Here is a 16,959-nt window from a genome sequence, read left to right as displayed (position 1 = left end):
AAGCCATTTCTGATCTGGCCCCTGTTGGCCTCTCAAGCCTTGTCTTTCCCTGGGCTTTGTACCCCTCACACTCCCCCTCCAGCCTTCAGAACCTATTTCCTATTTCCGTTTCTCCAGGAAGCAGGGCTTTCTCTTGCCTCTGGGCCTTTGCATGTGCTGTTCTGTAAGTGCCCCCTTGGTGCCTCCACCAGATGCCCCCCGGGCATAGCACTTACCTGTCTACTCCCTTCCCTTCACCACTGTAGTTGTGCACAGTTGCTCATGATTCTAGGTGTGGGATAACACTTCAGTATACATCTCTTGCCTGAATAAACGAAAATTATCCATTCCAGTGTAATTTTTACCGTTAATTTGGAGCTGTCCATTTCCCACATCCGTTTTCTGGTTTTGCCAATACTACTAACTCAACTTCAGCCATCTTTTCAAATGTTTACTTTTATTTTTTTTTTTCTTCTGACCTTCTGTACTGTTTGGGTCCTCCCTTTTAAAGGTATTTTGGACTACTTTTCAGTAACGTCATCATGATTACTAGCACAGCAACCCTGAGCTGTACACATCCATGTTCACCAGGACCATTGAAGAATTTTGCTGCAAATCTTAGCACCTGCAGGGTCTTTCTCTAGCAGCCCGAACCTTGCTTAGGCTGTGTTTGCCAGCAGCGCTGGGCAGGATAAAAGAGCATTGTGTTTATTTAAAGGGATAGAAATTTTCTCTCAATTATTTGTTGGTGTGAGCTGGGAGGAGCCAGGGGGAAAGCAGTTTGTTATGGGCAGTGGTTTTGAGGAAGGTAAGAAATCATGTAAAGTAAAAAAAAGGACCTCTAAGAGGAGAACATTCCCGGTTAAAATGATTTATATTTTGGATGTAGATCGAGATTTTCTTAGCATATCCCACTTTCTACTACCTATCGCGGTTATAGCAGAATCACTGTTGGAGTTGCCCAATTAATAGCCACTGTTCTTTGTTGCTCTGTCCTTCTTCCAGAGGTCACCCTGAAGGTCCACATCAGTGATGCCAGCACCCATCAGCCTGTCCCCGATGCCCTCATTGAGATTTTCACCAACCAGGTCTCCATCGCCTCTGGCACCTCGGGGACAGATGGCGTCGCCTTCCTCAAATTCCAGTATAAGCTGGGCAGTCAGCTGATTGTCACCGCCACAAAGCATGCCTACGTGCCAAACTCTGCCCCGTGGAAGCCAATCCGGTTACCCGGTAAGGTGGTCTTAACCTTTCTCTAAAACAGGGCTTATAGTCAGGCTAGGGATGGAGTCAGACATAGAAACAATTTTGTAAGGGTTAAGGGTTAAGTCAGACAATCAGGAAAATACATGTTCATTCTCTGCCTTAGCTTTTGGGGCCCCTTATGTGCAGGAAAGGTGGGATCCCGGTGTGAAGCGGGTTGTACGTTACTGTCCATATGATGGAACTCACTTCCCCAGCGTCCCGCTCTGTACCTTACTGATAGTAACCAGCCGATGGGATTGGGGCAGTGCTCTGAAATGGGGGCTTTCTCGTCTTGCTTCAGGGTCTGAGCAATGCTGGCCAAAAGATGGGGAATGATGGCGAGACTGTCTTTCTCTTTCCCACCTTCTCACCTGCTCAGGAAGAACACTGCCGTGTGTTTCTTCCCCTCTCAACACTCTACCCCACTTCTGGCGTGTCTGATCACCAAACATGTGGGTGCTTTTCCACACATCCAGCAATTTGCAGATTCTGTGACACCAGCTGGGTACTTACTAGATTACCAGTTTATTACAAAGGCTATTAAAGGAACAGCTGGATGGAAGAGACGCGTAGGGCAAGGTCTGTGGGAAGAGGTGTGGAGCTTCCATCCCCTCCAGGTGTACCACCCTCCCAGCACCTCCAAGTGTTCACCAACCAAGAGGCTCACTAAACCCCATCCTTTTGGTTTTTTATGGAAACTTCATTATGTAGGCATGACTGATTAAATCATTGGCCATTAGTGATTTATTCAATCTCCAGCCCTCTCTCCTTTCCTCCCTGGAGCTCAGTGAGGGTGAGATCGAAAGTTCCAACCCTCTAATCACATGGTTGTTTCCCCTGGCAAGCAGCCCCCATCCTTGGGTTATCTAGGGGCCTTCCAAAAATTACTATATTAACTGAAACTCCCATGGTAAGTGGCTTGTTATAACTAACAAAAGATACCTTTATTGCCCTTATTACTTAGGAAATTCCAAGGGTTATAGGAGCTGTGAGGCAGGAATGAGACCAAGACCAAATATATATTACTTATTATAAATCACATTACTCCCAAGGCACTCCCAGTGTGCCTGGACCACATTACCTGCCAGCACTATTGCTCTGAGGCTAGCAGGGGTGGGGGGATGGGAGGAGCAAGGGCTTTGGACCTGGGTTCTGGTTCCCAGTCTGTGCTTGAGCCCTTCCAGCTTTGATGCCAGTCTCTGCAAAAGGGAGCTGATACTACCTTGTAGAGTGGTTCTGAGTAAAAAGTAGTTAATGTAGGTGCACTAGCTTACAGCACCTACAGCATAGTAGGGGCTTGATAAACGTGTAGCATCTAACACAGTGCCTGGCAAAATGCCAGCGTCAGTGCTCACCTGTGTGCCACTGGACACGCCCCATCAGGGTCCCTGCTGCCTCTGGGGCACATGGGAGCTAAGCGTGACTGCCCGTCTTTTCCAGCCCCAGCATCTACCGTCAGCCACAAAGTTCTCTTTAAGTTCAATTTACACTTACTGAGTAGCTACTGTGTACCAGGCACTACCCTGGCCACTGAGGATACAGATCTAAAGACGCAGAACTCGCCCCTAGGGACTTCGTCGTTTAGTTATGAAGTCAGCCGCAGAACCCGACTCCTCCTGATGGGGTCAGTGCTCTGATAGATTTAGGTGCCTACGGGGACGCTGGGGACCAGTTCACCGGCCTAGGTGAGCGAATGAAGGAAGGCTTCCTGGAGAGGCTGAGAGGGGAGCTGAGTCGTGAGGATGAATAGGTATTAGCATCAGAAGGTGCTTGTGAAAAGATCCAGATTCCAGGACTCAACCATTCAGACTGGGCAGATTGACCCAGGAATCTGCATTTTCACAAGCAACTCCTACCCCCCCACCCCGGGTATTTATGGATAAAAATGTTCACTATAGTTTGGGACCACTGCTTTGAGAGCTATGGAAAGTGGATTTGAAATAGGCACAACTGAGGAAATCCTTTAGGAAAATGTTAGAGAAAAGGAGATAAACCTGAGAAATATTTAGCGGGCAAAATCCAGAAAGCCTTGGAGAATGGGTGGGACAGATGTGAGGGAAGGGACGAATTAGACTAAATGGAAGTTGAGTCTCGGGTTTCTGGCTGGTGATGAAGGGGATGGAATAACAGGCGGGCGGTGGGCTTGGGAGACCTGCCGCCTTGTGGTTCCCTCAAGTTGACTTGATTGATTAATGCCGTCGGCTGAAAGAAGCCCTCTTCCTCCCTCCCGTGTGCACCCCTCTCACCAGGCTTGGGGCTCAGGCAGAGGTGGGTGGAAGTGGGAGTGGAGGTGGGGAGATGGGGAGAAAGGGATGCGTGTCGGGATTGTAGTTGGTGATGAACTTAGCGTAGATTGGATTGGAGCTGCCTCTGGGACGCCAAGTGTGTTCGGGCTTTAGTTTGAAAAGAGTTTGGGGCTTAAGAGGTTTGGAGGTGGAGGTGGAGTTTGGGGTCATCAGCAGCTTTTAAGGGAGACTCAGAACAATGATCTAACCCAGAGAGTGGAGGGGAGTGGGCCTGGGGCAGAACCCTGGGAAGGCCAGCACGATAAGAGAGGTGGTCCTTGTTAGGTTCTTGCTAAAGACAATGTTTGACCTCCCCCATTTTTCACACTGAGAAATCACTGGAAACAGCCCTGGGGGAAGTCTAAACGGTATCCAGACACCTCAACTCCACCTTTGCTCGGGGGGGGGGGGCAGCAGCACAAAATACAACTGATTCTCACCATCACAGGAGTTACGTTCTGCAGAGTCACCGTGAACACTGAGTTGGTGAATCCTGAGCCGTTGCTCCCGGGGGAAATGCAGGGTTAGGTTCCTGAGAGCCTCTGGTCACATTTTCATCCACTGATCAGTACATCTCCTTGTTTGATGTGTGTTTCTGTTGCAAGATACCTGACTCAATATATATTGTTGGTTCATTAACCTTGAACTCATGGCCGACAGCACCGTAACTCATGGCTAAGGGAAGCTTGTCTAACGTGTAATAAGGCACATCCCAGCCTCCTGCAGGTAGAAACACTGGACAGCACTTTGGGCCAGCACTCAGGGGCTGTTTGAAGCAGGGAGATCACCAACAAAAAGCACAGGAATGCAAAAGCGTGGCACTAAATTGATTGCAGAAAGGATGCTTATGGTGTGAGAGCTGAAACGAGAAGGCAGAGCGTCCGTCGCCTTGGTCGACCTCAGCTGGGAGGAGACTCAGACTTTTGGCCCCTCTGTACGTGCACATAGAAAGCATCACAAGTATTGACTTGGGGTTACAAATAACCTTTAGCAAGTAGGCACATTTGCAAATACTGAACCCACAAATAAGGACGGACTGTACCTTAATTAAATTTGTTTTGACTTTGTTAACAAGATCATTTGAGAAAAAGGCAAACCATTTTCATAATATCCATTCTTCTTAAATGAGTAAATAATGGTAAAAAAATGTAGTTTAATTCAAAGAGTTTTGGACTAGGCTTGAAGATGCCTGGGTTCTAGGCCTGCCCGCCCCCAGCTCTGCCCACACATGGGGGCCCATCACAGCTTTCTGAGCCCAAATCTCTAGTTTCTAAAACTAAATCAATTAGACCGAATAATTTTCAAGGACCCTCCCATGTCCTTCTTTTTCTCTGCTTGCCCTGTCAACATAACAAGATCCTCTTAACTAGAATCTAACAGAAAACGTGAGCAAAATTTAGACTGGTCTGCTGTGAAAAACAGAGTATACTATTGTTTTCATGCATATTTCTGAAGGTGCACTTTTGGTAGCCCAGGTAATTGAGTGAGGAGGAGAGAAGAATTGGGAGCCTCTTCTAAAATATTTTTAAAATTTGAAACTAAAAAATAATTTCTTTACTACATGTCCACACGTGGTTTTGTTTGCATACGCGTTCTTATGAGATTCGGGAATAGATTTCTTTTCTCATCCTTGACAGTAGTTCCTGGAGGGTGTGGGTTTTTTTTTCCCTTGCATGGAAGGGGGTACATATTGGGCAACAGGGAACCACAGCAAAAGGAGAGTACCTTTACCTTTGGCAGCAGGTAGGAACAGATTCAGCTATATGAAGTGCCATCCATCCTCTAAAGACTGTGATTCCACATCTTAATTATTTCCACCTCTATAGCTCAGGCCTTTTGCAACAGTTCAGGGCTACTGCAGTGGCCTCTGGCCAGCTCAGTCTGACCCCTTCAAAACGCCCTTTACATTACCGACCGTTAGTGTCTTAAAATGTATTTTAAATATATATTTATATTAGTTTTATAATATAATAATTTTACATATTTATATATTAGATATATGTATTTATATATGGATGTATATTTATACATCTATATATATATGCAGGCAGACCTCATCTTATTGCACTTCACTTTATTGCACTTTGCAGATATTGCATTTCTTGCAAATTGGAGGTTTGTGGCAACTCTACATTGAGCAAGTCCATTGGCACCATTTTCCCAAGAGCTCGTTTAGTGTTTGTGTCACATTTTGGTAATTCTCCCAGTATTTCAAGCTTTTTCATTATTATTATATTTGTTATGGTGATCTGTGATTTTCGTGTTGCTATTGCAAAAAGATTACAACTCACTGAAGGCTCAGATGATGGTTAGCACTTTTTAGCAATAACGTACTTTTAAATTAAGGTATATCTGTTGTTTTTTAGACATGATGCTATTGCACACTTAATAGACTACAGTATAATATAAACACGACGTCTGTATGCGTTGGAAACCAGAACACTGACGTGCCTTCCTTTATTGCGATATTCGCTTTATTGGGGTGGTCTGGACCTGAACCCGCAGCATCTCCGAGGTGTGCCTGCATATATATCTGTCTAATTACATTATACGTCTGCCTAAAGGCATTTGATGTCCTCAGGATCAAGTTTAGACTAAACAGAACACAGGGACTTCCTCCCCAGCCGCTTCTCCCTACGTTTCTCACGGTCTGGTCACCCTGGGCAGTTTGTTGTTCTCTGAAGGAATCTGGCGTTTTACCCGCTCTGTGCTTGTCTGCACTGTTGTTCCTTTACTGTTCTCTCCGCAAGCTTGTCTTCTGTCCGTGCATGCCCAGTGTGGTTGTTCTCTGCGCTCAGAAGTGTTGCAGCCTCTCCCAGGTGGAGTTCGATGTTCCTTTCTCTCTACTTCTCAGAAAACAAGACAGCAGCCAGCATCTCCTCTCTGATGGGTAATATACCGCCTGCCTGCGGGTCTGAGGCGTCTCTGCCGCCTCCCGCCCAGGAAGCCCTTGCAGGTGTCTCTACCACCCACGTCTCATCATTAGTCATTACAAGAAATCATCTTTTCTCGTATATGAAATAGGGTTTGCGGAAGAGTTTGCTAGAGCAGATGTCTGATGTTTGGAAGCACCAAATGCTACAGGCAAGAAACGTTTCAAAACATCCTGTAATGGTCACACGCATCTCGAGAGACCAATCACAGGTGATTCCAGCTCAAAGTCCCCCAAGCCAGACAGCACAGAGGTTTTCAGGGCCAAGGAAACGCCTTCAGGTTCTGTGTGAGCTCTTGAAGGGAGCAGTGTGGTCCAGGTCTGTACTACCTAGAGAGGCGGGGAGGGCAAAGCCAAAGTCTGGAGGTGAGCTGTTCCCTACAGGCACCAGCAATCTGGTTCTTCTTTCCTGGCCATTAGGTGCCCTGTGCCCTTGGGTGAAGGGATCTCTGTGAAAGAAGGTTAAGTTTCCCTGGGATGTGGTTTTGCAGGATTTACCCAAGTCAGGCTTCCTCCTTTCAGTCCTGGCTCACACACAGGACCTAATCCTTCCTCCCCCAACTTGGTATAGATTTTTCTTCCAACTTTAAACCCCCAAGGTGAATTCTTTTTTTTTCTTGCTTTAGTTATTTATTTATTTTTGAGATATAATGCATATCACCATACGATTCACCATTTTAAAGTGTATAATTCACAAGGTTGTGCAACCATCACCACTGTCTACTTCCAGAATATTTTCTTCACCTCCAAAAAAACCCTCGTGCCCGTTAGGATTGACTCGCTGTTTCCCATTCCCCCAGCACCCAGCAACAACTAATCCCTCTGTTGCTATGGATTTGCCTGTTCCACGTATTGCAGATGAATGGAATCCTACAGTGTGTTGGCCTTTTGCGCCTGGCGTCTTTCACTTAGCATGGTGTTTTCCGGGTCTGTCCATGTTGTAGCATGAATCGGTACTTTATTCCTTTCTATGGGTGAACAATATTCCGTTGTATGGATAGACCACGTTTTGATTATCTGCCCATCAGATGATGGCTTATTGGGTTGTTTCCACTTTCTGGCTAGTATGACTGATGCTGCTCTGAACATTCGTGTACAGGTTTTTGCATGAACATATACTCTCAGTTCTCCTGGGTATATACCTGGGAGTGGAATTGCCGGGTCACATGGTGACTCTATGTTTACTATTTGGAGGAACTGCTGGACTGTTTTCACAGCACCGAGGTACATCCTTATCTCTGTCATGGCACTTGCCACGTTCCGCTTGTCCTACAGCTATTGGTTGTGCGTCCAAATCTCCTTCTAACGTAGAACCCTTGAGGACACAGACTGCCCCCAACATTGATCTGTTCCGCACGTCTAGCCCTGGGCCTTGTACATATTGGCAGCTAAATAAATGGAATAAATGTGTAGGGAGAAGTGTCATGTCCAAGGCCAGCCGCTCACTGGTCGCCTCTAGCATTATCCAGAGCCAGTTGTGCTAAGTAATTGATATTCTTAGCACTTGATATTTCTGGTCCCTAATATTATCCTTGAAAGTTACTTTACCTCTCTAGGCCTCAATTTCCTCCTCTTTAAACTTAGAGACTTAGGCTGGATGGCGTCCAAGAAGCCTTTCAATTTGAGTCCGTGAAGCATAGCAGTCGAGGTCAGACTCCAGAGTTCAAATCCTGGCTCCGGTATTTACCAGCTGCGGGGTCTTGGACAAGTTAATTCTTATCTATAAATCTGTTTCCTTACCTGTCAAATGGGCATGTTAATAATACCTATTTCATAAAGCTGTTTTGAGAGTTAAATAAATTACCAAAATTAAAGCACCTAGAATAATGTCTGACATGTTAGTGAGGGTTCAGTAATGTTAGTGATTATTGTTGTTCCATAATATGTTGATTTGTTTTTTTCTTAAAATTCATGATCTCCCCAGAAACATGTAGGCTTTGTGAATTTTTTAGTTGGAAGTCCAGGTACTTCAACAAGAATTTTTAAAAATAGCACAAGTTCTGTCATCTTATTAGTTCCCAGAATAGGGAAGAAAGGCTTTTTTTTTTATCATGAGGCACACAGTAATTAAGCACATATTTTTAAAGTCTTTCTTAATGTTAATACCCAATGTTTTACATCCGTGTAGTGTGTACATTGTAACTTTTAATAGGTTCCTAATGTGAGGAAGTTCAGATACTTTACTAACAGCTTCTAACGAATAAAAAATACATAGTTGACTATTGTAGGGCAAGCAGTTGTTCTACGAGAGATTGCAGGACTCTTGGCGTTTTGAAAGCCTTTTGCTAATAATACTTAAAGGAAAAACTGTTTCTTTTCTCTCTGTTTACAGTACTTCTGACACCCGATGGGTGGGGTTTTTCTCAAACCAACCAGTTCTCCAACCCTCTGGACACCAACTGGGTGACCTACAATTCAGTTCAGTTCTGACAGTAACTGTCCAGAGTTAGCTCAGATGCCACAGGTTAAGGGTTCAGTCCCACAAGACCAACTGCCACTTCAGACACAAGCCCCAGGTTGTCACCTGTACTTCTGACCAACCGGCTGTAAATCAGAGGTTCTCATGGTCCCCTCCCTGGGTTCATTTACTCTCATGGCTCACAGAACTCAGGAAAACAGTAACATTCACGGGTTTATTACAAAGGATATTATAAAGGATGCAGATACACAGCCACATGAAGAGGTACGATAGGGTGAGATCCAGAAGGGTCCAGAAGGAGCTTCTGTCCCCGTGGAGTTGGGGTGTACCATCCTCCCAGCACATATACTTGTTCACCAGCTTGAAGTTCCCCAAAGCCCGTACCTTTGGGACTTTCATGGTAGCTTCGTCAGTCATGGCAGGCATGATCAGTCATTATCTCTCCACCCCCTCTGTCCTCTCTGGAGGATTGCAGGTGGGACTGAAGATTCCAAGATTCTCATCATGGCTTGATTTTTTTGGTGAGCAGCCCACCTCCAGGAGCCCCCCCGGAGTCTCCTCATCAGAACAAAAGATACTCTGATCACTCAGGAAATTACAAGGGATTTAAGAGCCGGGAACCAGAGGCAGAGACCAAATATGTATTTATTATTATGCCACACTACTAAAAATCAATATTGTTGATTGAGTTGAAATCAGAGAATCCAAGGAATGCAGAGTACTTAAAAAACTGGAGTGGGCATTTTGATTTAAATGAATTCACTCATATCCATCCTTGTTTCTGCAGTGTTTTCTTCACTGAGCCTGGGCCTGCTTCCAGAACGATCTGCTACTCTGATGGTGTATGAAGATGTTGTCCAAATAGTCTCAGGATTCCAAGGTATGTTTGATATTTAAAAAGAGAAGTGAAGGTAACTTTGGGGCCAACTCTGAAAATCTTGTGAGGGATGATTCTTTTGTCGGGTAGTGATGGCCGTGAAATGTGTCCACAGCTGGAAGTAACAATGCCTGTGGTCCCTACGAGTGCACGACACATGGGCATTTTGGTGAAATGTCTCTTGGCTGGGGCCTTTTTTCTTATCGGCCCAGCCTTTAAGTGCATGAGAGGTAAGAAGGGGCTCCACCCTCTGTTCACACCACATCTCTCTCTTCTCCGAAGGCGAGAATATTCATCCTGGGGTCAGAGTCCGGACCCTGCCTGGGCCTCACTGACCATTGGGCGGGGTCTCTCTGAAAAGGTTCATAAGCATTTGAGAGTATAGAGTTTCAGGTTTGTTTATTTTTTTTTTGGCCACGCCGCATGGCTTGTGGGATCTGAGTTCCCCGAACAGGGAATCCCCCTTTGTTGCCCCCTGCAGTGGAAGCACAGAGTCCTAACAACTGGACCCCCAGGGAATTCCCTGGAGTTTCAGTTTTGCAAGACAAAATGGTTCTAGAGATCTGTTGCACAACAATATTCATACACTTCACACTAGTGAACTGTACACTTAAAACTGGTTAAGATGGTAACTTTAATGTTATGTGCCTTTTACAACAATATTCATACACTTCACACTAGTGAACTGTACACTTAAAACTGGTTAAGATGGTAACTTTAATGTTATGTGCCTTTTACAACAATATTCATACACTTCACACTAGTGAACTGTACACTTAAAACTGGTTAAGATGGTAACTTTAATGTTATGTGCCTTTTACAACAATATTCATACACTTCACACTAGTGAACTGTACACTTAAAACTGGTTAAGATGGTAACTTTAATGTTATGTGCCTTTTACAACAATATTCATACACTTCACACTAGTGAACTGTACACTTAAAACTGGTTAAGATGGTAACTTTAATGTTATGTGCCTTTTACAACAATATTCATACACTTCACACTAGTGAACTGTACACTTAAAACTGGTTAAGATGGTAACTTTAATGTTATGTGCCTTTTACAACAATATTCATACACTTCACACTAGTGAACTGTACACTTAAAACTGGTTAAGATGGTAACTTTAATGTTATGTGCCTTTTACAACAATATTCATACACTTCACACTAGTGAACTGTACACTTAAAACTGGTTAAGATGGTAACTTTAATGTTATGTGCCTTTTACAACAATATTCATACACTTCACACTAGTGAACTGTACACTTAAAACTGGTTAAGATGGTAACTTTAATGTTATGTGCCTTTTACAACAATATTCATACACTTCACACTAGTGAACTGTACACTTAAAACTGGTTAAGATGGTAACTTTAATGTTATGTGCCTTTTACAACAATATTCATACACTTCACACTAGTGAACTGTACACTTAAAACTGGTTAAGATGGTAACTTTAATGTTATGTGCCTTTTACAACAATATTCATACACTTCACACTAGTGAACTGTACACTTAAAACTGGTTAAGATGGTAACTTTAATGTTATGTGCCTTTTACAACAATATTCATACACTTCACACTAGTGAACTGTACACTTAAAACTGGTTAAGATGGTAACTTTAATGTTATGTGCCTTTTACAACAATATTCATACACTTCACACTAGTGAACTGTACACTTAAAACTGGTTAAGATGGTAACTTTAATGTTATGTGCCTTTTACAACAATATTCATACACTTCACACTAGTGAACTGTACACTTAAAACTGGTTAAGATGGTAACTTTAATGTTATGTGCCTTTTACAACAATATTCATACACTTCACACTAGTGAACTGTACACTTAAAACTGGTTAAGATGGTAACTTTAATGTTATGTGCCTTTTACAACAATATTCATACACTTCACACTAGTGAACTGTACACTTAAAACTGGTTAAGATGGTAACTTTAATGTTATGTGCCTTTTACAACAATATTCATACACTTCACACTAGTGAACTGTACACTTAAAACTGGTTAAGATGGTAACTTTAATGTTATGTGCCTTTTACAACAATATTCATACACTTCACACTAGTGAACTGTACACTTAAAACTGGTTAAGATGGTAACTTTAATGTTATGTGCCTTTTACAACAATATTCATACACTTCACACTAGTGAACTGTACACTTAAAACTGGTTAAGATGGTAACTTTAATGTTATGTGCCTTTTACAACAATATTCATACACTTCACACTAGTGAACTGTACACTTAAAACTGGTTAAGATGGTAACTTTAATGTTATGTGCCTTTTACAACAATATTCATACACTTCACACTAGTGAACTGTACACTTAAAACTGGTTAAGATGGTAACTTTAATGTTATGTGCCTTTTACAACAATATTCATACACTTCACACTAGTGAACTGTACACTTAAAACTGGTTAAGATGGTAACTTTAATGTTATGTGCCTTTTACAACAATATTCATACACTTCACACTAGTGAACTGTACACTTAAAACTGGTTAAGATGGTAACTTTAATGTTATGTGCCTTTTACAACAATATTCATACACTTCACACTAGTGAACTGTACACTTAAAACTGGTTAAGATGGTAACTTTAATGTTATGTGCCTTTTACAACAATATTCATACACTTCACACTAGTGAACTGTACACTTAAAACTGGTTAAGATGGTAACTTTAATGTTATGTGCCTTTTACAACAATATTCATACACTTCACACTAGTGAACTGTACACTTAAAACTGGTTAAGATGGTAACTTTAATGTTATGTGCCTTTTACAACAATATTCATACACTTCACACTAGTGAACTGTACACTTAAAACTGGTTAAGATGGTAACTTTAATGTTATGTGCCTTTTACAACAATATTCATACACTTCACACTAGTGAACTGTACACTTAAAACTGGTTAAGATGGTAACTTTAATGTTATGTGCCTTTTACAACAATATTCATACACTTCACACTAGTGAACTGTACACTTAAAACTGGTTAAGATGGTAACTTTAATGTTATGTGCCTTTTACAACAATATTCATACACTTCACACTAGTGAACTGTACACTTAAAACTGGTTAAGATGGTAACTTTAATGTTATGTGCCTTTTACAACAATATTCATACACTTCACACTAGTGAACTGTACACTTAAAACTGGTTAAGATGGTAACTTTAATGTTATGTGCCTTTTACAACAATATTCATACACTTCACACTAGTGAACTGTACACTTAAAACTGGTTAAGATGGTAACTTTAATGTTATGTGCCTTTTACAACAATATTCATACACTTCACACTAGTGAACTGTACACTTAAAACTGGTTAAGATGGTAACTTTAATGTTATGTGCCTTTTACAACAATATTCATACACTTCACACTAGTGAACTGTACACTTAAAACTGGTTAAGATGGTAACTTTAATGTTATGTGCCTTTTACAACAATATTCATACACTTCACACTAGTGAACTGTACACTTAAAACTGGTTAAGATGGTAACTTTAATGTTATGTGCCTTTTACAACAATATTCATACACTTCACACTAGTGAACTGTACACTTAAAACTGGTTAAGATGGTAACTTTAATGTTATGTGCCTTTTACAACAATATTCATACACTTCACACTAGTGAACTGTACACTTAAAACTGGTTAAGATGGTAACTTTAATGTTATGTGCCTTTTACAACAATATTCATACACTTCACACTAGTGAACTGTACACTTAAAACTGGTTAAGATGGTAACTTTAATGTTATGTGCCTTTTACAACAATATTCATACACTTCACACTAGTGAACTGTACACTTAAAACTGGTTAAGATGGTAACTTTAATGTTATGTGCCTTTTACAACAATATTCATACACTTCACACTAGTGAACTGTACACTTAAAACTGGTTAAGATGGTAACTTTAATGTTATGTGCCTTTTACAACAATATTCATACACTTCACACTAGTGAACTGTACACTTAAAACTGGTTAAGATGGTAACTTTAATGTTATGTGCCTTTTACAACAATATTCATACACTTCACACTAGTGAACTGTACACTTAAAACTGGTTAAGATGGTAACTTTAATGTTATGTGCCTTTTACAACAATATTCATACACTTCACACTAGTGAACTGTACACTTAAAACTGGTTAAGATGGTAACTTTAATGTTATGTGCCTTTTACAACAATATTCATACACTTCACACTAGTGAACTGTACACTTAAAACTGGTTAAGATGGTAACTTTAATGTTATGTGCCTTTTACAACAATATTCATACACTTCACACTAGTGAACTGTACACTTAAAACTGGTTAAGATGGTAACTTTAATGTTATGTGCCTTTTACAACAATATTCATACACTTCACACTAGTGAACTGTACACTTAAAACTGGTTAAGATGGTAACTTTAATGTTATGTGCCTTTTACAACAATATTCATACACTTCACACTAGTGAACTGTACACTTAAAACTGGTTAAGATGGTAACTTTAATGTTATGTGCCTTTTACAACAATATTCATACACTTCACACTAGTGAACTGTACACTTAAAACTGGTTAAGATGGTAACTTTAATGTTATGTGCCTTTTACAACAATATTCATACACTTCACACTAGTGAACTGTACACTTAAAACTGGTTAAGATGGTAACTTTAATGTTATGTGCCTTTTACAACAATATTCATACACTTCACACTAGTGAACTGTACACTTAAAACTGGTTAAGATGGTAACTTTAATGTTATGTGCCTTTTACAACAATATTCATACACTTCACACTAGTGAACTGTACACTTAAAACTGGTTAAGATGGTAACTTTAATGTTATGTGCCTTTTACAACAATATTCATACACTTCACACTAGTGAACTGTACACTTAAAACTGGTTAAGATGGTAACTTTAATGTTATGTGCCTTTTACAACAATATTCATACACTTCACACTAGTGAACTGTACACTTAAAACTGGTTAAGATGGTAACTTTAATGTTATGTGCCTTTTACAACAATATTCATACACTTCACACTAGTGAACTGTACACTTAAAACTGGTTAAGATGGTAACTTTAATGTTATGTGCCTTTTACAACAATATTCATACACTTCACACTAGTGAACTGTACACTTAAAACTGGTTAAGATGGTAACTTTAATGTTATGTGCCTTTTACAACAATATTCATACACTTCACACTAGTGAACTGTACACTTAAAACTGGTTAAGATGGTAACTTTAATGTTATGTGCCTTTTACAACAATATTCATACACTTCACACTAGTGAACTGTACACTTAAAACTGGTTAAGATGGTAACTTTAATGTTATGTGCCTTTTACAACAATATTCATACACTTCACACTAGTGAACTGTACACTTAAAACTGGTTAAGATGGTAACTTTAATGTTATGTGCCTTTTACAACAATATTCATACACTTCACACTAGTGAACTGTACACTTAAAACTGGTTAAGATGGTAACTTTAATGTTATGTGCCTTTTACAACAATATTCATACACTTCACACTAGTGAACTGTACACTTAAAACTGGTTAAGATGGTAACTTTAATGTTATGTGCCTTTTACAACAATATTCATACACTTCACACTAGTGAACTGTACACTTAAAACTGGTTAAGATGGTAACTTTAATGTTATGTGCCTTTTACAACAATATTCATACACTTCACACTAGTGAACTGTACACTTAAAACTGGTTAAGATGGTAACTTTAATGTTATGTGCCTTTTACAACAATATTCATACACTTCACACTAGTGAACTGTACACTTAAAACTGGTTAAGATGGTAACTTTAATGTTATGTGCCTTTTACAACAATATTCATACACTTCACACTAGTGAACTGTACACTTAAAACTGGTTAAGATGGTAACTTTAATGTTATGTGCCTTTTACAACAATATTCATACACTTCACACTAGTGAACTGTACACTTAAAACTGGTTAAGATGGTAACTTTAATGTTATGTGCCTTTTACAACAATATTCATACACTTCACACTAGTGAACTGTACACTTAAAACTGGTTAAGATGGTAACTTTAATGTTATGTGCCTTTTACAACAATATTCATACACTTCACACTAGTGAACTGTACACTTAAAACTGGTTAAGATGGTAACTTTAATGTTATGTGCCTTTTACAACAATATTCATACACTTCACACTAGTGAACTGTACACTTAAAACTGGTTAAGATGGTAACTTTAATGTTATGTGCCTTTTACAACAATATTCATACACTTCACACTAGTGAACTGTACACTTAAAACTGGTTAAGATGGTAACTTTAATGTTATGTGCCTTTTACAACAATATTCATACACTTCACACTAGTGAACTGTACACTTAAAACTGGTTAAGATGGTAACTTTAATGTTATGTGCCTTTTACAACAATATTCATACACTTCACACTAGTGAACTGTACACTTAAAACTGGTTAAGATGGTAACTTTAATGTTATGTGCCTTTTACAACAATATTCATACACTTCACACTAGTGAACTGTACACTTAAAACTGGTTAAGATGGTAACTTTAATGTTATGTGCCTTTTACAACAATATTCATACACTTCACACTAGTGAACTGTACACTTAAAACTGGTTAAGATGGTAACTTTAATGTTATGTGCCTTTTACAACAATATTCATACACTTCACACTAGTGAACTGTACACTTAAAACTGGTTAAGATGGTAACTTTAATGTTATGTGCCTTTTACAACAATATTCATACACTTCACACTAGTGAACTGTACACTTAAAACTGGTTAAGATGGTAACTTTAATGTTATGTGCCTTTTACAACAATATTCATACACTTCACACTAGTGAACTGTACACTTAAAACTGGTTAAGATGGTAACTTTAATGTTATGTGCCTTTTACAACAATATTCATACACTTCACACTAGTGAACTGTACACTTAAAACTGGTTAAGATGGTAACTTTAATGTTATGTGCCTTTTACAACAATATTCATACACTTCACACTAGTGAACTGTACACTTAAAACTGGTTAAGATGGTAACTTTAATGTTATGTGCCTTTTACAACAATATTCATACACTTCACACTAGTGAACTGTACACTTAAAACTGGTTAAGATGGTAACTTTAATGTTATGTGCCTTTTACAACAATATTC

General features: G+C 40.0%; 1 protein-coding gene across 4 annotated transcripts in view; it reads left to right on the top strand.

Annotated features, from left to right (window-relative positions):
• FAM171A1 (family with sequence similarity 171 member A1) overlaps nt 1-16,959 on the top strand; it is a 147,613-nt gene that overhangs the window by 68,278 nt on the left and 62,376 nt on the right. For all 4 annotated transcript variants that reach the window (XR_014242618.1, XM_082385363.1, XM_082385362.1 and 1 more), the window contains exons 2-3: nt 985-1,212; nt 9,648-9,740. Coding sequence is in view for 3 of the 4 variants with exons in the window: in XM_082385363.1 (XP_082241489.1) it covers nt 985-1,212; nt 9,648-9,740 (321 nt within the window). In the remaining variant the exon portion in view is untranslated. The remainder of the gene's footprint in view (nt 1-984; nt 1,213-9,647; nt 9,741-16,959) is intronic.

The sequence above is a fragment of the Balaenoptera borealis genome, assembly GCF_965194805.1.
Source record: "Balaenoptera borealis genome assembly, chromosome: 3".
Taxonomy (NCBI): domain Eukaryota; kingdom Metazoa; phylum Chordata; class Mammalia; order Artiodactyla; family Balaenopteridae; genus Balaenoptera; species Balaenoptera borealis.
Note: the sequence above shows the minus strand (reverse complement) of the source record. Positions and strands in the feature narration are given on the sequence as shown.